We start from the raw sequence: 20,688 nt of genomic DNA, 5'->3' as shown, positions 1-20,688 counted from the left end.
CGCTTAACCAACTGAGCCACCCAGGCGCCCCACGGGGTGTATTTTAACAAGTGTCCCAAGTGATTCTGATGCAGGTGATTCTTGATCCATCATTAATAGTTTGAAAAGCACTAGTTTATAAGGTCCAAATACTCCATAATAACCAAGGAACATTTGTGTTATAAATGTTTATTATATAACATCTACTTTGTGCTTGGCACCATTGTAAGAAAATTAAAAATTTAAAAATAAAAACTTATGTAATCCATATCACAATCTTATGAGATGAAGAGTGTTATTACTCCAATTTTTACAAATTAGAAAACCAAGGCAAAAACAAATGCTAAGGAACTTGCCCCATCACCTATCGCTGGTAAGGATTTGGACCAGGCATTCAGGCTCCAGGGGCTGTGCTCTTAACTGCTACCCCATACCACCCTTTCCACCGATATGTGTAAGCAAACCCACATCATTCCCAGCTTGCTTTCTGCTGAGCCCTTCCAAGGAGGCTGAAAGGAAAAGAGGACCACGTGACTGCATGAAACACACGGGAAATACTTTATTAGCTCCCAGATGGAGAATAGGGTAGAGTAAAAATATTTCAATAGTAATCCACGGCTCTTCTCAATGAGCCCACTCGGGCACTCGTGGCCCCCCAGTCGTGGTAGCGCCTGTAGTCCCCCGGTCTCAGCAGGTACTGCCGCCCCCGGTAGTTGGGCAGCTCGTAGAGGACCCAGCAGCCCTCCAGCACGTGGAAGGAGTGGATCTCACTGAAGTGGAAGCGGTCATAAAGCGAGGAGCAGTCCTCTGTGATCTCTACCATCTGGCCTCTGTAGTCCTCTTGCTCATAAATCCTGATCCTGTGCGAGCTGGTCTGTGGGTTTGGCAATCAGCAGATGAGGAAAAGTCAAAAACCTAGCCCTTCGCAACCAGCCACACACCCCACCAGGGGGAATGGGCATCTCTTTATCTTTTCTATATCAGAGGTGACCAAATTAAAGGAGACTACCAATACCATGGCTGCATTGTACAGTTGGGTAGGTTGTATACTGCAAAACTCAAAAAAAAAAACAAACAAACCAAAACCACCATTCACATAGACCATGATATGGATGAATATGTGAATGGTGCTCCCTAGGGTTTTTTGGGAGGGCACAACCTTTATGAAGCATACACACTGGATCCATTTACTACCATTCTTAAGTAACAATTTGCATATAATTGTTTTGCTCTATCCTTCATAGACTTTTGGTGGTCCGGGGTTCTCCTTGGATGATATAAAAATAATTAGATATTAAAATAAAAAGACAAACATATCCCTAGCAAAAGGCGTTATTTTGAATCTTGAGAGCATTAGAAGAGGCGAGGGAGAAAGGAAGTCAGATTGCTTTCCGGAAAGCGAGGCACAGATGCTCTGGGGTGGTTCCTTAGTCTCTTCTGCTTTAAGCCCTGCTACTCTAACATCCTGGAAAGCAAGAGCCATCACAGAGATGAGGCCTCTGTTCTCAGCTCTAACGTATGCGCAAAACAGTTTTAGGTCATTAATAAAAAGGGAAGCTCAAGATCATGAAGGAGGCCTGCGCAGGACCAAGGGAGTATACAACCTTTAGAAAAATGGAAAGTTAGGCTGTTTGTCCTGAGCAAATCCTGCCTGTCTTTCCTTGAGCGCTTGCTCTTCTTTGATCTGCCTTCCCAGAGGGTGCCGAGTGTCTCAAAGTCTTCCTGCTCCCACCCCTGAGCGCTCTTTAGAAGTTCTCACAAGCAGTCGTCCTGCAGTATGAAAGACTGCTAATAAGCTATCTCCCACGGTTGGGAAAGGACCCACGTGTACATCATTTAATTTGGCCTTCACAGCAGGCCGGCGCACGTGGAGCAACCATTCTAGCCTTTTCTTCTTTTACGAGAAGCTAATGACTGGAGCTTTAAGTCTGTGATTAGAAAAGTCCGGACGGGGAAGGAGAAGCCCGGATCCTCAGGCTCCTCGTGCTCGTCTGGGTCCATCAAGGCATTACACCCCCTGAGGGGGTTTCACACTTCGCAGAAGTGGTACATTTTCCAGGGGACTGTGTCATAGATTAGAGAATCCCCAACCGTGGGATTTCAGGCTGCTGGGGCTTGATTTGGGGAACAGTGGGTTCTGCAGAAGCTGCCAGAATCATCTTGTTGGTTACTTGTTCTGACTGAACAAAAACCCGAACTTGATGTTCATCATCATAATAGTTAATATTCAGGGGGAGTGGTAGCTCGCCTTGTGCTAGGTACCCTCCTTTCATCCTTATTCCAACCCTATGAATTAGCTACTTTTATTGGCCCCATTTTACAGATGAAGAGAGAGAGAAATAGCCCAAGGAACTAGCCCCAGGCTACCTGATGAACCGGTATCAACACGCTGCTCCTTCCTCACCTGGGCCATGGACCCCGGGAATTACTGCATTTCTTTTCCCCAGTAGCGGTGAGTTGAATTTTAGCAAAGCAAAATAAACTTTTAAATTAAAAGCATTGCACCACATTTTCAGTGTTAGAAAACCCTAGAGATATTCACAAAGGAAAGGAGAACATAGTTAGAGCCAGCAACAGAAGGCGGCCACCCCGTAGTCTGAATGGCACATCTGGAGCGCCGGGGTGGCGGGAGGGCCCAGCAGGAGCCGGGGAGCCAGACTCACGTGGGGGATGAGGCGGCAGGAGCGGACCGAGTCGCTGAGGCCCAGCCACTGCTGGTAGTCGGGGTAGTCCCCGCGCCGCAGGAAGTACTGGCTGCCCGCATAGTTGGGCTGCTCATACAGCATCCAGCAGCCGCTGTCCACCCGCACCGAGTTGCAGCGGCTGAAGTAGGGCTGCAGGTTCGGGTGGTCACTGCTGCATTCGTAGTGGCGGCCCTGGAAGCCGCGGTCCTCGTAGAAGGTGATCTGCAAGGCAAGGGAGGGAAAGGCTCAGAGGCCTGGCCCCCAGCCCCGGCGTGCGGGGCCCCCTCCCGGCCTGCGGCTGCGCTGGGCTCACCTTCCCCATGGCTGGTGGATGGAGGTCAGTGATGGGCCGCCCTGGCGCGCGCGACTATATAGCAGGAGGGTTGCTGCGTTGGCAGGAACAACACAAAAGGGGCCCGCGGGGTGAGGAGGGGATTTTCTCTCTCTCTTTTTCTATATAATTACGGCGGGGGTGGGGTGGGGGACTTATTGTATGTTTTCTCTTAGACTCTCCAGTGTTTTCGAATTGATGACCCGCGTTAAAACTGTCACTTGGTGCCTCTGGGGCCTTTAAATGAAGCCTATTTAGGAATTTGGAACTGAGCAAAAGCCCTTAAACTGAGTTAATAATTGCAATGAAATATTTTAGTTTCTTTTTAAAGTTCAAGACGATCTCCTTTTGAGTAACAGAGCCGGGTAGTGACAGAGTCTGAGGTCAGAATGGACCCTAGCATGAAACGTTTCGATTGGAGAGCATTTTTTTGGTGTGAGAATCTGGAACATGGGGAAGAACCTGCCTTCTCCATAGTACGTTTAAAGTAAGATGGGATTTCCCTGTAAGAGGAAGGACCTCTCCATGACCCTACAGACTGACAAGCGGGTACAGCAGATATTGCTAACACTTGAGGAAGGGTGATGGGGCGTTGGACCTTGAGGAAGCGGGTTTAGGCACCGGCTTCCACTCTGCTCCCTGGAGACTGGGCTGGACCAGGGTCCTCTCCAGGGCCTCAGCTGGGGTGCCTGTCACTGCACAGGCGTGGAGACCCACTTTTGAAATTCATGAGGTGACTCACTGGTGGTTCCAACTCACAGGGTAACTTTCTTTTTAAGTTTTGCAAACTAAGTGCTAAGATTAGTTCTATCTGCTGATAAATACAAGTTAACATGCAAATGTAACAAATTTAAAATCCTACAATCTTCCAGAGCATCTGCCTTTTCTCCCTTTCCCAGCCCTGGGCAAGCCCTGCTTGCTCTGTAGTTAAGGCTCTGACTCCAGGAGCTGGAGTCCGCCTTCCTCCCCCAAGACCCTACCTCCATCCGCAGCAGTTCCTGATGCTCAGCTCTCTTTAGAGCAGAGTTTCTCAGCCTCACACTATTTTGACATTTGGGGTCAAAAAATTCTGCTGTGGGTGGTTGTCCTGTGCATTTAAGGATGTTTAGCAGCATCCCTGGTGTCAACCACAAGATGTTAATAGCATTAGTCTCCTATTTGTGACAACCAAAAATGTTTCCAGACATTGGACATGTTCCCTGGGGGAGCAAAATCAACACTGGTTGAAAACCACTGCTTCAGAAGAAGCAGTTCCTCAACTTGAAACAACCTGATACACTATTTCATTCTTTAGTTTGGATTATCAAACATTATGTATGGTAGTATGTTATCAGACCATGGTTTATAATATATATAAAAAAAGACACAAATGAAATGTCCAAAATAGGGCATTAATTAGGTAACTTATAGGACATCTGTTTGATGAGATATTATGCAGCTACCAAAAATCATGTTTGCAAAGAATTTATTTAAGTATATGGAAAATGCTCACCATATGTTAAACTTCTTTTTAAGTAAGTATATTACACACTGAGAAGTATTGCTGAAGGAAAGAAGATATAAATAAATGGAAATACATTTTATGTTTATGGGTTGGAAGACTCAATATTGTTCAGATATTAATCCTACACAAAGTGATCTACAATTCAATGCAGTCCTTATCAAAATTCTAATAATTTTTATGTAGGAATAAAAAAAAATCCCTCCTAAAATTCACGTAGAATCTCAAGGGACCCTAAATCCCCAAAACAATCTTGAAAAAGAAGAACAACTGGAGAACTTGAACTTTCTGATTTCAAAACATACTACAAAGCCACACGGATCAAAACAGTGTGGTACTAGCATAACAATAGACATATCGACCAATGGAAGAGAACGGAAAAACCCAGAAACAAGCCCTCACATATATGGTTAACTGATTTTTGACAAGGTTGGCAGGACCATTCAATGGGAAAAAGACAGTCTTTTTAACAAATGATACTGGGAAAAATGAATATCCACACACAAAAGAATGAAGTTAGACTCCTACCTCACACCATATACAAAAACTAACTCAAAATGGATTAAAGACCTAAAGACCTAAAACCATAAACTCTTAGAAGGAAACAGAGGGTAAAAAGTTTCATGACACTAAATTTGGCAATGATTTCTTAGATATGACACTAAAGCATAGACAATAGGTAAATTGGACTTCATCAAAATAAAAAATCTGCGACAAAGGAGACTATCAACAGAGTGAAAGGCCATGGAATGTAAGAAAATATTTGTAAATCATAAATATCTGATAAGGCATTTGTATCCAAAGTATATAAAGAACTCCTACAATCCAGCAACAAGAAGCACAAAGCAAAAAAACCCCAACCAACCAACCAACCAACCAAACAAACAAACCCAATTTTTAATACAAGGACGGGAATAGACATTTTTCCAAGGAAGATAAACAAATGGGCAATAGTCATATAAAAAGATGCTTAACATCACTAATCACTGGAGAAATGCAATCAAAATTACAATGAGATACTACTTCATCCCTGTAAGGATGGCTATTATAAAACACAAAAATAAAATAGAAAATAACAAGTGTTAGGGAAGATGTGGAAAAATTAGAAATGTTGTGCATTGCTGGTGGGAACATGAAATGTTGCAGCCACTATGGAAGACTGGGAGTTCTTCAAAAAGTGAAACATCGAATTACCAGATGATCCAGCAATTTCCCTTCTATGCATATATGCAATATAATTGAAAGCAGGGACTCAAGCAGATATTTGTACACCAGTGTTCATAGCATTATTCACAAGAGCCCAAAGATGGAAGCAACCCAAATGTGCATTGAGGGATGAATGGATGCAAAATATGTGGTAGATGCATAGAATGGAATATGATTCAGCCTTAAAAAGGAATGAAATTCTGATAAATGCCACAACATGGACCAGTCTTGAGAGCACCATGCTCAGTGAAATGAGCCAGGCAGGATGAATACTGTATGATTCCATTTATTTGAGGTACATATAGGAGTCAGATTCGTGGAGACAGAGAGTGGAATGGTGGTTACGAGGGGCTACTGGGAGGTGGGGGATGGGGACTTAGTGATGAATGAGTGCCGAGTTTCAGTCTGGGATGATGACAAAGTTCTGGAGATGAATGCTGCTGATGGTAGCACGGCAACGTAAATGTGCTATATGCCACCGAATTGAATACTTAAAAGTGGTTATAATGGTAAATTTTATGTTATGTGTATTTTACCACAATTTAAAACATTTTCCATGAACAAAAAGAAAAGAAAACATCTATGTCAATTTTATCAATATTAACTTCTTGATTTCAATAATTCTAACGAGGCTGTATGAAAACAGTAAAATGGGGTGAATACTAGGGATTAGAAGGGAATTAAGCAGCATTTACAACAGTTTATTTTAAGGTACTTATAGTCCTCTTACTTTATAATAGGAAATAAAGCAATAATAAATATAATTAATGTCTTAAATATTTTTTTATTGGTTCCTTTCCCTCCTTGGGCTTTCTCCTTTTACTCTTTCCATTCCATTACCTTATATCACCAAAGCTTACACTCAAGAACCTTGATAACATTTCAAGGTCTTCTTTAATCCTGGTAATCTGTACTCTGGGCACAACTGTGTTGTAGGCACAGATCGCTGGGTGCTCGTGTTCACCCAGCCTTCCTTGTATGCTGCCAGGGATACCGACCTGCTCCAGGACCATGCAGATGCTCAGTATGGTGGGAGACAGACAAAACCTGGGGCCCTGATGACATTGCTGAGCTGCTGAATCAACCATCCCTAAATCCTGTGCCATCCCAATACTTCTGTCACATGAGCTAGTAGATTTCTGTATCGCTTGTCCTTTTGATGTGGAGCTTCTGCTACTTCCAGTCTAATGTTCCTGTAGCAATTCAGATTCATTTTTGGCTGAGAGATGAGGTTGAATTTTTTTTTTAAGATTTTATTTATTTATTTAAGAGAGAGAGCAGCGGCAGGGGGAGGGGCAGAGGGAGAGGGAGAAGCAGGCTCCCTCACTGAGCAGGGAGCCTGATGCGGGACTCGATCCCAGGACCCTGGATCATGACCTGAGCCGAAGGCAGATGCTTAACTGACGGAGCCACCCAGGCGCCCCGAGATGAGGTTGAATTTTGATCAAGGTTTAGAGAATGAGCTGCTCACCAGAGGGAAGGTGGAGAAGAGTAATTCAAGGCATGGAAACGATGTGAGCAAAGGCAAAGAGATGTGAAAATGCTTGGTGTGCTGGGAGGACTCAGGTGGGTCAGAGTGTCAATAGGAGAGGGAGTGGATGGGTTGGGGCTAGGTTCTTGTAAGAAGAATTTTCCCTTGTGGACAGTGGAGAAATATCGAAGGTTTTTAAGCAGGGAAATGACTTGATCAGATCAGTCTTTGAACATACACACCCTCTTCCTTTCTAAAATTCTAGCAATGAGAGCACAAGACAGAACAGAAAGCCGAAGAATCAATGTAATTGAATATCGTGCCCTACTCCCCTATAGCCTTATGTGTATAGTTTGCTAACACGCCTGCACACACATATACTATACGTACAAGTACAAGCTTATGTACGTTTATTTAACTGTGTGGGGGGATGTGCATAGATATAGATAGAGAGGATGAAGCTTTGTGTTATCCTATTTATTTAATTCAATTCCTGCTTGGTCTTATGCAATGACCTCATGGTAAGAATCAGTAAGCTAGTGCTGTCAGTACTTTGACAAGAATCTGTCTGATTCCACAATGGAAAATCAGATCTCTGAGCTGTGGTTCTAGCTTCTGATGCCACCTCCATTATTAATTGTTTGACATTAGAATTGGACTTCAGCTTACCGTACATAAAATGAGTTATCTAAGTTATAGATGCTCTCCAGGTCTAAAATATGTTAAAAATCAAATGACTTCCTTGTTCTATAGTGCCTGATTTCCTTCCTTCCTCTTTGCCTCCTTCTCTTTCTTTCTTTTTCTCCTGGTTCTTCTTCTTCTTCTTTTTTTTTTTTTTTTTGCATTTTCCAATAGGAATTTCTTTGAATACAGTACTCAACAATCACCTCAGCAAAAGTCACATATACTCTGTATTAGCTAGAAATGTGTGTTGAACTACAAATAACAGAACAACCAATTACAGTGGCATAAATGAATTTGGGTTTATTTTACTCCCATTACACAGATTGTGAAGGTCAAACATTGCTGGCATTGTCCTTAGTAGTGAATGCACCATCTAATCTGTTGGGAGCCTGACTAGAACGAAAAGGTGGAGGAAGGACAAATTAGTTCTCTGCTTAAGCTGAGACATCCATCTTCTCTTGCCTTCAGATACCAGTGCTCCTGGTTCTCAGACCCTTGGACTCGGACTGAATTACACCACCAGCTTTCTTGGTTCTCCAGCTTGCAGATCATGGGACTTCTCAGACTCCATTGGTGAGGTAATACTTCTCATAAATCTCATATTATCTATATGTATCCTGTTGGTTCTGTTCTCTGGAGAGCCCTGACTGATAGACATTGGTTCAGGGGCTGGACCACCTCAAGGCTAGCATTTCTGAAACTCTGGCATTTCCATCACACTTGTCACCTCTTGGGTATAAAATGCCCAAAGAGGAGGGAATTGTGGCATCAGGGGGAGCTCCTCCCCTCCATCAGGAAAGCAAAAGTTTTTCCGGAACCATTTCTTCTCTCTTTCTCCACCAGCATTCCTCCACTTAGGTTTCCATGTCCAGGGAGCGTCATGTGACAGGCTCAGCACCAAGAGAGTCTACCAGAGATCTGTGAACTCAACTTTTACATACCGTTTAGGGCATTCGAAAACCTTCTGAAGCCCATTATGGAACCCAGCTTCAGAATTCCTGTCTTAATAACTGGGTCACTCTATCTCTGAACCTCAGCTTTGTAGAGCCTCACTCCTCAGAGAAAAACTGAAATCTAAACAGATTTTTAATAATCTGGTTTGAAGAAACATCTTGTTTAAACACCAGAGAATCAAATGAGATAATGTATTATAAAAGTGCTTCGCAAACTGTAAAGTTCTCCTTAATATGAAGGCATGTTTTTATTGTGAGAGGCGTGTTTTATTTGTTCTGGGTCACACATCTCGGTTTCCACTTGCGTTGTGTGGGTTTGTGTATGTGTGTGTGTGAATAATAAAGTAAGAGGAGGACAAAAGAAAAACACAAGCAAACCAATGCCAGGAGCACACAGAAAATATTTTATTAGTTTCCAGACTAAGAATTGATGAGGAACTTATTTCAATAGTAATCCATGACTCTCCTCAAAGAGCCCACTCGGGCACTCGTGGCCCCCCAGTCACGGTAATGCCTATAGTCCCCCGGCCTCAGCAGGTACTGTCGCCCCCGGTAGTTGGGCAGCTCGTAGAGGACCCAGGAGCCCTCCAGCACGTGGAGGGAGTAAAGCTCATTGAAGTGGAAGCGGTCCTGAAGAGAGGAGCAGTCCTCAGTGAACTCCATCATCTGGCCTCTGTAATCTTCCCTCTCGTAGAGTCTGATCCTGTGAGAGCCAGCCTGGCCCATCCAGAGATGGAAAGAGGAGGAAAGCAAGACATGAAATGGTTGCAACACATTCATGCAGTCCAGCGCAAGCTATTTTGAAGTATATGGTAAGCCTTAACTAATTTTCAATATTTATATATTCCCCATTTTCAAAGGCAGAGATTCAGTACCTTTTTAAGACCATGAAGCATGATAGAAAGAATTAAGAAGGAAATTCCACTCTATATATTTAAGTATCTCCTAGGATGAAATACTAACCGTGCTCACCATACCAGGGAGAACCTCAAACTTTTAACAGCTTATTACTATTTTTGCCATTTTGAAGAGATATTTTTAATTTTTCAAGCATGTGTGTTTGAATAGTAAAGTCAGTTTATGAAATGAATGACCTTGCATTGGGTTTAAGGTAAATCTCGGAAAAATAACCAAGGACTTGGATATTTCTGTTTCTGTGGAAAGCAAAGTTAAACATCTTAAGTCTCTCAGACAATAATCGATTCTTGTCTAATAATTTAGGAATAGAATGAGGAAAAATGAGAAAGAAAAATCAGTTAAGGCCCAGGACTAATTTTTCAAAAACTTTAGCGTTTTAAAACATATTTGAAATATATGTGGCACAAAATTTCTCTGTGTTTCTCTCCATTGAGAAAAAGTGCTTTTATTCGTATAGGTGGGGTAACCCAAAATATGCAAGTGGGGAGCAAAAGAGAGAGAGGTCTTAAACAAATGGACCCTTGCAAAAGTTTCTTTTTCAACTCCTATCTGCTCTGTAACTGCCATGTATTCTTTCACTTAATTATTCTTCTATGGGATGTTAGTGGTTTTTCTGCAACTCCACTGTAAGTGACTCCAGAACAGGACTTATAGCTCGTACATGCCGGCGGCAGCCAACACATTCTTAATAAATATTTGTGGATTAATGGGTACCTGGGGGGAACGCTTTGCTTCTGTTTGGGGCCAACTACATGGAGCTACTCTACATAGCTTGTCTCATGTCCAAACCCTCAATCATTCGGAATGACCACTACTCCAAATGTTTAAGTTTTGCTTGAAACTCTCCATTCTGTGTCCCCACAGGGAGCTGGACTCACGTGGGGGATGAGGCGGCAGGAGCGGACCGAGTCGCTGAGGCCCAGCCACTGCTGGTAGTCGGGGTAGTCCCCGCGCCGCAGGAAGTACTGGCTGCCCGCATAGTTGGGCTGCTCATACAGCATCCAGCAGCCGCTGTCCACGCGGATGGAGTTGCAGCGGCTGAAGTAGGGCTGCAGGTTCGGGTGGTCACAGCTGCACTCGTAGTGGCGGCCCTGGAAGCCGCGGTCCTCGTAGAAAGTGATCTGCAAGGCAAGGGAGGGAAAGGCTCAGAGGCCTGGCCCCCAGCCCCGGCGTGCGGGGCCCCCTCCCGGCCTGCGGCTGCGCTGGGCTCACCTTCCCCATGGCTGGTGGATGGAGGTCAGTGATGGGCCGCCCTGGCGCGCGCGACTATATAGCAGGAGGGTTGCTGCGTTGGCAGGAACAACACAAAAGGGGCCCGCGGGGTGAGGAGGGGATTGTCGTGTGCTCTTTTTTCTCTTTGCTGTCATAGTCCACGGGGCTCATTGTAGGTTTTGGTCCCTTTCTCTCTGGAGTATTCGGGTTGCTATCACTGGCTGATGCTATTGAGACGGTTTGAAAAAAAAAAAAAAACAAGTAATTTAGAACATTGTTGATTTAATAATAGAAATAGAGCTTCAGCCATTTCATATATAGTCTACACTTCTATTTGTATAGGCTGGGGAAAAACAAAAAAGTGTAAGTCAGGGAGCAAAAAAAAGCAGAGTCTTAACGTTGTAAATATAAAATTAATCTGTCAGATCTATCAAGGGACATGTTTGCCACAATATTGAATACTAATTGTTAATAAGAAGGAAATGACCTTAATGGAATGTTGAAAATTTCAACTTAGTCCTTTAAGAGAATTTTCTTATTAAAGGGTGTAAGAGATTGGAATGTTTTACCAAGGGAATTCACAGAACTTCAAACATGCAGTATGGTAAAAACAAAAACAAAAACAAAAACAAAACAAAACAAAACCAAAAAAATCCCAGCAAGCCCAGATCTTCAGTATTTGGTCTGAATTTGTTACAGTCTAGAAGTAGACTGAGGATTAGAGGTTTCATCTTGGCTAATTGTAATTTAAAAGGGAGAATAGTTTTAAGAGGCTTCCTCTCAGAAAGAACTAAAAGGGAAATTTCTAACTTGGACAAGATAAGAAAAAGTTACAACACAAAAATCAATTACCTCTCAGGTTATTATAAAATAAAGCCAAATTCCTAAGAAATCCATTTCTAGGAGGAATCTAGATAGACCTTTTCCTCGGGGAGTAAGAGTACACAAAACTTTTGACTCAACAGAGATTAATTGCATGAACACAAAGAGGAGCTACAGCAAAAATGGGGAGAGGAAGGAATAAATCTGGAAGCTGAGACTCTAGGAAGACTTTAGAAAGTATTTATTAGCCTGGAAGATAATAGTTTGATGGACTGGAAGGAGCACTGGAGTGGAAGATGACCTATGACTTTAGCCTCTTTCATGTTCAAAGAATTATTCACAGTCCTGTGTTGTCTCATGGAAATACTTTGTCTTGACTTTGGGTCATAAGTCTTTGTAAGTTGGTATTTATAAATAAAACATCAGCTCTGTGCAATATGATGATTTCAGTTCTTGTTATCCACTATAGATAGGCATATGTTTGCAGAATTACTTCCGTTTACAGAGTGGAAAATAAGCAGCCCAAATCAAAAGAATAAAAAAAAATAATGATTTTAATTAAAAATTTAAAAAATAATAGTTAACAAAATAAAAATTTTAAAGTTGCCATTTTGCTCAGAGTTGTTTCTGTGGGGAAAGTGTTGATCGATAAAAAACAGTAAAACATGAGAAAGAAGCGAATGCAGAGTCCTAGAGAACACTTAGGGGAGCTGGGGGGGGGATGGCTGTGGGGACCTCCACTACCATAGCTGACATACAATTACAGATTTGGGATACATCTGGAGGGCCAAAACAAGGGGACTCTGCATTTGGTTTTTTCATTGACTAGGAAGAGAAAAGGCTTTATTTCAGCCTGGGGAAAGAAACAGGGAAAAAGAAAAAAACAAACAAACAACTCACAGTTTTCATCAAGCTGAAAAATGAATGGCTTGGGCCAAAATGTGGCTTGATTTTAATGTTTTACAGAAAATTCCGGCATTGACAAGTGTGTGCTCAACCAAAGCCCCAAGTTGCACTTAGTGTGCTAAGTGAGCAGAAGTTAGGACTTGAGAATCCTTACGCCTATAGCCCTGAAGCAGAGTTCTGTACAAGCTGCTGGAATGACTGATGGGGACCGTGTTGGAAGGAGAATAAGAGATAAGCGTCAGGCACCCTCAACCTGAGCTCTAGTCTGGCAAGTAACCCTTTGTCACTTCTAAATATTCAGGTGGTTTCCAACAAAGGTGAAGGCAAAAGGCACGAGTTCAGGTTAGAGTTTTGCTGCATGCAGGGTCAAAGATTTCTGTAGCTGCTGTAAATGTCAGTCTATAAAACTAAGTATATAAGAAATACCACTTTCCTTATTTCCTAGAGCTCGAAATATTTTATGAATCTAAGTCTCATTCCACTAGCATGGAGAGAAAATTTCACTGTAGTCATTGCTGGGGTTTCGTTACCTCATGTTTCCAAGCTCCGTGTTTGGGTTCTGTGGGCTTAACATGAGACCAAGGCATCTCATAGGGGGAGAGGGTGCACTGGGAACTCCCGGGGTCCTCGGTGGTGGCTCTCCCCAGCTTTCACACCAGCATGGAAATAAGAACTGGCGGCTCCGAGGGCTGTGGAACTGGGATGTGTTTTATTTGGCCAGCATAATGTTTAGATGTTCTCCATGATGCTTTGGGATGGTTTGCACTTTCCACAGCTCACCATACTCTTCATCACTCCTTGTGGTCTTAAAGGAAGTTGTTTTGCTCATGTACATCATCTCTCTGGCCCCTGAAGGTATTGAGCTGCAACCTCAATCAAGAGTCTTCAAACTCTGCTCAGTTTTTGCCAAATGAAAACACTATACAGCAGAGCAAATTCCATATTTTATTAGGAACTTGTGTATTTGGGGGTGTTATGATGTCCTTTTGTAAATATCTCTTCTTTTATAAAATAATGTATGAGTAGATGGTGCTTAGTTTTACGATTTTGTTGTTTTGTTTTTAATCTTAAAGGTCCTTGCTTGGTGAAATAAAAATTGGCAAGTCTGTGTTGGTCTCTGTTTAAATAAAACTGGTCTGGGATATCTAAAATATTGAGAACCATTTGATTTGATATCATGATTTAAGCTATTTGGTATCATAAGAAATATGTAAATAAATATTACTGCATTTGTTTCCCCTAGAAATTTGTCTTGGGATGACTTTAAAGTACTAAATAAAAGTACTTGATAAAAGTGATTACATATGTATTATTTAGTACTTGAGAAGTACTTGACTTTAAAAAGTGATTACATGGGCGCCTGGGTGGCTCAGTTGGTTAAGCGACTGCCTTCGGCTCAGGTCATGATCCTGGAGTCCCAGGATCGAGTCCCGCATCGGGCTCCCTGCTCAGCGGGGAGTCTGCTTCTCCCTCTGACCCTCCTCCCTCTCGTGCTCTCTGTCTCTCATTCTCTCTCGCAAATAAATAAATAAAATCTTTAAAAAAAAAAAAAGTGATTACATGCTTACTGTTTAGTGTAAGCATTTCATATTCTCTCTGTGTAGAGCTCTGTGGTGGTGGGGACCATGCCTTTTATTTGTTTTGGTTGTTTTTTTAATCCTCAGTGCTACATATGGCAGGCCTATGGTAGGTGCTTAGTAAATGGTAGAGATACTAACTCAAAGAAGTTAGGATCTCTGGTGGCTAACAATTGGGCAGAGTCTATTAAAATTAAAAATATCTTGTGCTATCATTGGGCAGTCTCACTTCTAGGTCTCTAGCTTCTAAAAATTATGGTGTGTGTAGATAAAGGTGTATGTGCAATGATATCCTTTGCAGCCTTGTTTGCAAAAGGAACATTGGACAAGCCCAATCACCAATGGGTCAATGGTAACATAATCTAGGGAGCCTTCAAATAAGAAATAATGCAGTCATTAGACAGAATAAGGTACTGACCTAGATCTATGTATCATTTTGCATGTTAAAAGCAAGTTGCAGACTAATATGTACAGCATGGTTCCATATTTGCCAATAAGTAAGTAAATAAATAAAAAGCATGTTTCATGAGATGTCAATATAAGGAAAGAAAAACTTCAAGAAGGGTGCCCACCAAGTGTAAAGAAGGGTTAGCAATGAAGAGTGGGATCAGAAGGACCTTCTCTTCTTTCTTTATAGAATTTGTAAAGTAGTACGATTATAGGAGGCTTTTAATTTGGAGGAAAAATTTTAAAAATAAATTAATTCTCTACTGACGAAAAGATTTTTAATTTTTTTTTAACTTGCAGGGCTTTGCTTGTGAGCAAGCAGATTTTACTTCAGGTGAAGTCTATTTAAGTGTGCCAGTATGGTTCAGTCTGTTAAGCGTCTGCCTTCAGCTCAGGTCATGATCCCAGGCTTCTGAGATCGAGGCCCATGTCGGACTCCCTGCTCAGTGTGGAGCTTGCTTCTCCCTCTCCCTCTGCTTGCTCCCTCTCGCAAATAAATAAATAAATAAATAAATAAATAAATAAATAAATAAATAAACAAAATCCTTAAAAAAATCAAAATCTATTTAAAATATTCACATGTATCTCATTAATTTATTTGAAATAGCTGCACTTCATGTAGGGTTTGGCCCAGGGGATATATTGGCCAGGAGGTGCACTCAGGTCAGGAGGCATTTTAGAGTAGGAGGGGGGATCTTCAACCGGTCCAAGAGTATGGCAATGTCCAATGGCAGCCTTGACATTAGTTACATCATCCTGTGCTCAAAAGTAAACAATACTACAATTTCCTTATGTTGTCTAATCAGGCTTTTTGCCAGGTGGGCTTCTCTTCACTGCTCATCAGTGACCCTCTATGGCTTCCAGTCACCTGCTGGGTCCAAAGGAAGCTCCTGGAATGCTGTTCCTCAGGGCCCCCAACTGACTGCCTCCCTCCTCACCGGTCAGTCACCTTCTCCCATCTTGCTGTGTTGGCCTCCTTTTCTTTCTTACACAGGCTACCTCCTCTTTCCACCCCTACTTCTGAGCCTGTTTCGGACTCATTCTACCTTGCGGAGCCTTCTGGAACTGACCCCTCCCCACTCATTCGCTCCTCAGCTCCCTGTTAAGGGAGCATTTACAGGTGGATTCATTGGCACACAGTGAAAGAAAAACAGAAGTCAGCAATTGCCAACAATACAGACTAAGTACTTTATTAGGTTCCAAATTGAGAAAATGGTAGTGTGAACCTATTTTAGTATAAATCCACTGCCCTCCGCAAAGAGCCTGCCTTAGCCTCCGTGGCCCCCCAGTCGTGGTAGCGCCTGTATTCTTGGGGCCTCAGCAGGTACTGTCGCCCCTGGTAGTTGGGCAGCTCGTAGAGGACCCAGCAGCCCTCCAGCACGTGGAGGGAGCGGACCTCACTCAGGTGGAAGCGATCCTGGATGCAGGAGCAGTCCTCGCTCAGCTCCATCATGAGGCCTTTGTGGTCCTCTCTTTCATACAGCCGCAGCCTGTGGGAGCTTGTCTGCCCGGTCCACCGAGAGAAGGAGAGGAAGAAGCAACCAAACAACAAATGAACTTGGTAGGTTGGGGCATGAGATCACCCATGAAAAAACCTGAGACCCTGACGTTGCTGGGTATGCCGTGCATGGAGCTGTGTTCTACTGGCATTTAATACATGCTTGCCTTCTCACTTTTTATTTCATATCTAGGAAATGTAAATTTTAAGAGGTTCAAAGTCTGGGTTAGTGTCCATCAAGAATTCAAATACCTTGACTCCTCATTCCCTAATTTCCATTAATTCCTAGGTGATAAGTCAAATGTATATTTTGGGGGGGGAATGGAAAGTATTTTGACTAATATTCTTTTAATATGAGTATTAATCTTTTTTTAGAATGAGTGTTATCTTGCAAATTTATATTCATATAAATTTATAACTAAAGCTGGACTTCAGTGAAAATTAGCTTAACTAGTCGCTTGGAACCAGAGTTCAACTGCTTTTCCAAATTAAAGGCAACTACCTTTTCCAAGGTTGGACACAAACTTTGAATGGCCTCTATTAACAAGACAGTTTCCATTTTTTGCTAGTCGGTAGTGGAACCCATCTAAGTCATTCAGCATCGATTCTTTACTGTTAATTAAAATTACAATTTTACAATTTTACGTTTTTAAAATGAATCTGTTCGCAATACAGCCTTCTTATGTCCAACCAGCTTCCCATTGGCACGTTTTGTTCTCTATCCCACTATGAGAGTACACTGGTTACAGACAACTTTGTAATGGACATAACGGTAGCAAAAATTAACAATAAAGCGGACTCTTCCCATGAGTGACTTATTCTTGTACGCTCTGCTGTTTTTGTGCATTTCTCTATCTGGGCTTAGGCAGTAGTTAAAGCCCACTCTACCCCTTAGGTGCTTTTAAAGGAAAACCCTCCCTCACCCTCACTGCCGTCAATAATCCGGTGAGGACAGGCAGGCAACGGGATGGAAGTCAGGAGGCACCCACCTGGGGGATGAGGCGGCAGGAGCGGATGGAGTCGCTGAAGCCCAGCCACTGCTGGTAGTCGGGGTAGTCCCCGCGCCGCAGGAAGTACTGGTGGCCCTGGTAGTTGGGGCGCTCGTAGAGCATCCAGCAGCCGCTGTCCACGCGGATGGAGTTGCAGCGGCTGAAGTAGGGCTGCAGGTTCGGGTGGTCACTGCTGCACTCGTAGCAGCGGCCCTGGAAGCCGCGGTCCTCGTAGAAGGTGATCTGCAAAGGAAGAGTGATTCCCAGTTAAAGCGGTGGCTCCCAACGGATCTGGCAGAGAGGTGTTTTTCTTTTTTTCTTTTTACTTAACTCGCATCCCGCTCACCTTCCCCATGGCTGGTTGACACCGGTGTGCGAGTTCAGTGTGATGGGCCAGCAGCGCCGCGGGTCTATATAGCAGGAGGGCTGCTGTGTTGGCAAGAACAACACAAAAGGGGCCCCAGGCGGTGAGTAAGGGGATTTTATGGATCCCTTTTACGTGCTGCATTCAGTGGAAATGCCTGTGGAGTTTGCCCTCATTCTCTGGTATATTCTAACGCTGTTCTGGATGCATCCTAGTTGAGTCCCCAGACTTGCTTTTATTTGGATTCTTCGTGTTTTCTAAATTTATCAGCACATCAGTCTGAACTGTTGACCCGAAATTCATGTCTCTACGGATATGATTCCATTCTGCTCCATGTATTTTCTGGGGGGAAATCTCTGCCTTTATAGAAGTGCTCCCCAGTTCCAGGGGCTGTCTGTGATGTAGAATACCACAAACACTTGATGGCAGAGGTCACTGTAACTTAATTTTTTTTTCTTTATACGATTTGCCAGTCTAGTGCAGGACACAGATCTGGATTCTGATCTTTGCTAGTTTTGATTGTGGTGACCTGAGGCTTTAAGACACAGCAGCAGCTGACTCCTCCTTTGGTGGGTCTGTCTCATGTACTAGAAATCAGCCCTGCAAGTCAGCTTGTGATAAGAACCAAGGGGAAAATTTCTCTGGTCCTTGGGTCCCAAACTGAGAAATGTTTGCTTTTTTGGAGTGCTTTCCCTTTCCAGGGAGGCAGTAAAGCTTCATAAACTCAGAATGTCCACTTAGCAGCCACATGAACTTGGCAAGCCACATAGCCTCCCAGAGCCTGAGTTATTTCATAGTACTTATATCGTGGGATATAGTAAGTTGAAAAAGAAAGAAGGAATAAAAACAAAGAGAGGTATTTGCATTCAGAAGCTGGCCTGGCATTCAGAGCTAAGCCATGTTATTCCTCTGTTAGACATAAACAATTTCCCAGAATACCAACTTCAGGCAAGGTTACTCTGAGACTCTGATGCAATGAGACAAAATAGGGCCACTTCATCATTTTGTCTAAGCACAAGCAAAAACAAAGTTACCGTGTCACCCACACAGTACCAAACACCCCCTCTCTCAGCCCAGATGATTAGCTGCTCCTTCTTTATCAGCTGCAGCTTTATCCTTCTAGGCTCCCCTCCCCAGGAGTAGATTTATTGAGATATCCAATCATAAAAATACCCCCATGTCCCGACAACATCCAATTTAGAGTGAAGCCCTGCTCTTTTAGGCTCTTCTCCAAGTCACCGAACCAAAGTACAAATCCTATAACAATATCCTTTGCTAACACCCTTTGCTGAGGCTCCCCACCCTTCCTCTTAACAAGTAATAAACCCAACTTGCTTTGTGACAGGTGTTCGGGTGGTCTTTGGCTGAAGGACGTTGACATGAGTCAATGGATTAGGTGTATAATGTGTTTGGCATATACTTGGCATAAATGAGCATTAAGTAAATGCTTGGTGTTAGTAATAGTGCAACACTGCTAAGGATGAGGTCAGCCTATTTATCTCTCTCAAACATAGTCAGTCCTCTCAAAGATGCTTGAAAAATTTCTCTGCTATGAAGCCATTTTTCGGTTAAAAAAAAAAAAGTAGATGTGGAGGGTACTTTAGAAATCATGTAGTGGCTTTCAAACTCTAGTGTGCGTAAAGACTCACCTGTGCTTGCTAAAATTGCAAATTGCCAGGTCCTACCCTCTCTCAAGATTTTGTATCATTAGATGCGGGAAAGACTCCAGGAATCTGTAGTTCTAACCAGCACTAGATCGTTCTTGGATCAAACTTTAAAAAACACTAGTCTGGTTTCCTCTTTTTTTTTTTTTTCCTTTTGGTAAGGAAAGCATGGTTTAGGCATCCCCAGCTAATGTTTTATTAGCACTTACACATTATTTTCCTTAAACATGCAGGCAGAAGAACTCTCTGCTTTGTTCTACAAAGTTTTATATGCACATAATGAGAGAATCAAAGCAGAAATACCAGCACTTAAATGATAGTGCTGATTAGACAGGAAAAGAGGCGAAGGGCTCAGAAAATGCAGAGTACTAAACTTTAGTCTTGTTTTTTTCCAGATCTTTCTCTTTCTCTCCTGGGGCGCCTGTGTTCCCTTTCTTTACCTACCTCCCCAATCTCCCCTCCCCATCACCCTCCCCTCCAGCTGCCTTGCTTGGACTTTCATCATATCTCAGCTGGACTGTCCACAGTCTCCGGACTCTGTCTAATCTTGCCTTCTTCCAAACTGCATTCTGCCAGCATACCAGGGTGAGCAGAATCAGAACACATCAAGTCATGTCACTGCTCTCTGGACTGAATGTTTGTGTCCCTTCCAAACTCATATGTTGAAACCCTTATCCCCACTGTCATGATGTCTGGAGATGGGGCCTTGAGAGATAACTAGGTCCTGAGGGTGGAGACATCATGATAGGACTAGTGTCCTTAGACACTGGAAGAGATGGGAAAGAGTTTGCTTCCTGTCTCTGGGTGAGGGCACAATGAGAAGACAGTCTGCCAACAAGGAAGCTGGCCCTCACCAGACACTGGATCTACTGGCACCCTCATCTCCGACTTCCCCAGCCTCCAGAACTGTGGGGAAGAAATATTTGTTTGAGTCATCCAGTCCATGGTATTTTTGTTATAGCAGCCTGAACTAAGGCGGCCACTCATCTGCTTGAAACCCTTCACTGGCTCCCATTGCCTCCAGAATCAAGTACTGGTTCCTTAGGATGGCACACTTGACCTGAGATCCTCTGTCTTCAGACTTCCCGACGGATCACACCGAATCACTTGTTTCCCAATGCACGATGTTATTTTCACATTTCTCGTTTACTCCCCAGTTTTACTGAGATATAATTGAAATATTACATTGTGTAAGTTTAAGGTCTACAACATATAGATTTGATATATTTATATATTGCAAGGTGATTAGCACCATAGCGTTAGCCAACACCTGCATCACCTCACATAATTAATATCTGTGTGTGTGTGGGAACATTTAAGATCTACTCTCTTAGCAAATTTCAAGTATATAATACAGTATTATTACCTATGAACACTATGCTGTACATTGGATACCCAGAACCGATTCATTTTATGGCTGGAAGTTTATGCTATCCTTCTCTTGTTTTTTAATATACTGATCCTTCTCACTGAGATATCAGT

At 42.9% G+C, this 20,688-nt stretch overlaps 3 protein-coding genes across 4 annotated transcripts; all 3 read right to left on the bottom strand.

Annotated features, from left to right (window-relative positions):
- Positions 1-239: 239 nt before the first annotated feature.
- On the bottom strand, positions 240-2,985 carry LOC118011765 (gamma-crystallin F). Its single transcript, XM_035006610.1, has 3 exons — positions 2,977-2,985; positions 2,643-2,885; positions 240-853 (listed from the first exon to the last, which is right to left on the bottom strand). The coding sequence occupies exons 1-3, from the start codon at positions 2,983-2,985 to the stop codon at positions 581-583; spliced, it is 525 nt and encodes a 174-aa protein (XP_034862501.1). The 3' UTR covers positions 240-580.
- A 6,227-nt stretch (positions 2,986-9,212) lies between these two features.
- LOC118011764 (gamma-crystallin D) lies at positions 9,213-10,952 on the bottom strand. The gene is made up of 3 exons (XM_035006609.1): positions 10,940-10,952; positions 10,606-10,848; positions 9,213-9,526 (listed from the first exon to the last, which is right to left on the bottom strand). The coding sequence occupies exons 1-3, from the start codon at positions 10,946-10,948 to the stop codon at positions 9,254-9,256; spliced, it is 525 nt and encodes a 174-aa protein (XP_034862500.1). The 5' UTR covers positions 10,949-10,952; the 3' UTR covers positions 9,213-9,253.
- Positions 10,953-15,855: 4,903 nt separating this feature from the next.
- Positions 15,856-17,615, bottom strand: LOC118011763 (gamma-crystallin C). Of its 2 annotated transcripts, XM_035006607.1 has the most exons (4): positions 17,525-17,533; positions 17,179-17,421; positions 16,349-16,351; positions 15,923-16,195 (listed from the first exon to the last, which is right to left on the bottom strand). In XM_035006607.1, exons 1-4 carry the CDS (start codon positions 17,531-17,533, stop codon positions 15,923-15,925), a joined length of 528 nt encoding a protein of 175 aa, XP_034862498.1. The 2 variants fall into 2 exon arrangements, with proteins under 2 accessions (XP_034862499.1, XP_034862498.1); XM_035006608.1 differs by lacking the exon at positions 16,349-16,351 and having other exon boundaries at positions 15,856-16,195; positions 17,525-17,615.
- Positions 17,616-20,688: the final 3,073 nt, after the last annotated feature.

Source organism: Mirounga leonina, unplaced genomic scaffold (assembly GCF_011800145.1).
Source record: "Mirounga leonina isolate KUSES-001 unplaced genomic scaffold, KU_Mleo_1.0 Mir_151, whole genome shotgun sequence".
NCBI classification, from domain to species: domain Eukaryota; kingdom Metazoa; phylum Chordata; class Mammalia; order Carnivora; family Phocidae; genus Mirounga; species Mirounga leonina.
This window is presented reverse-complemented; position numbering and strand designations above follow the sequence as displayed.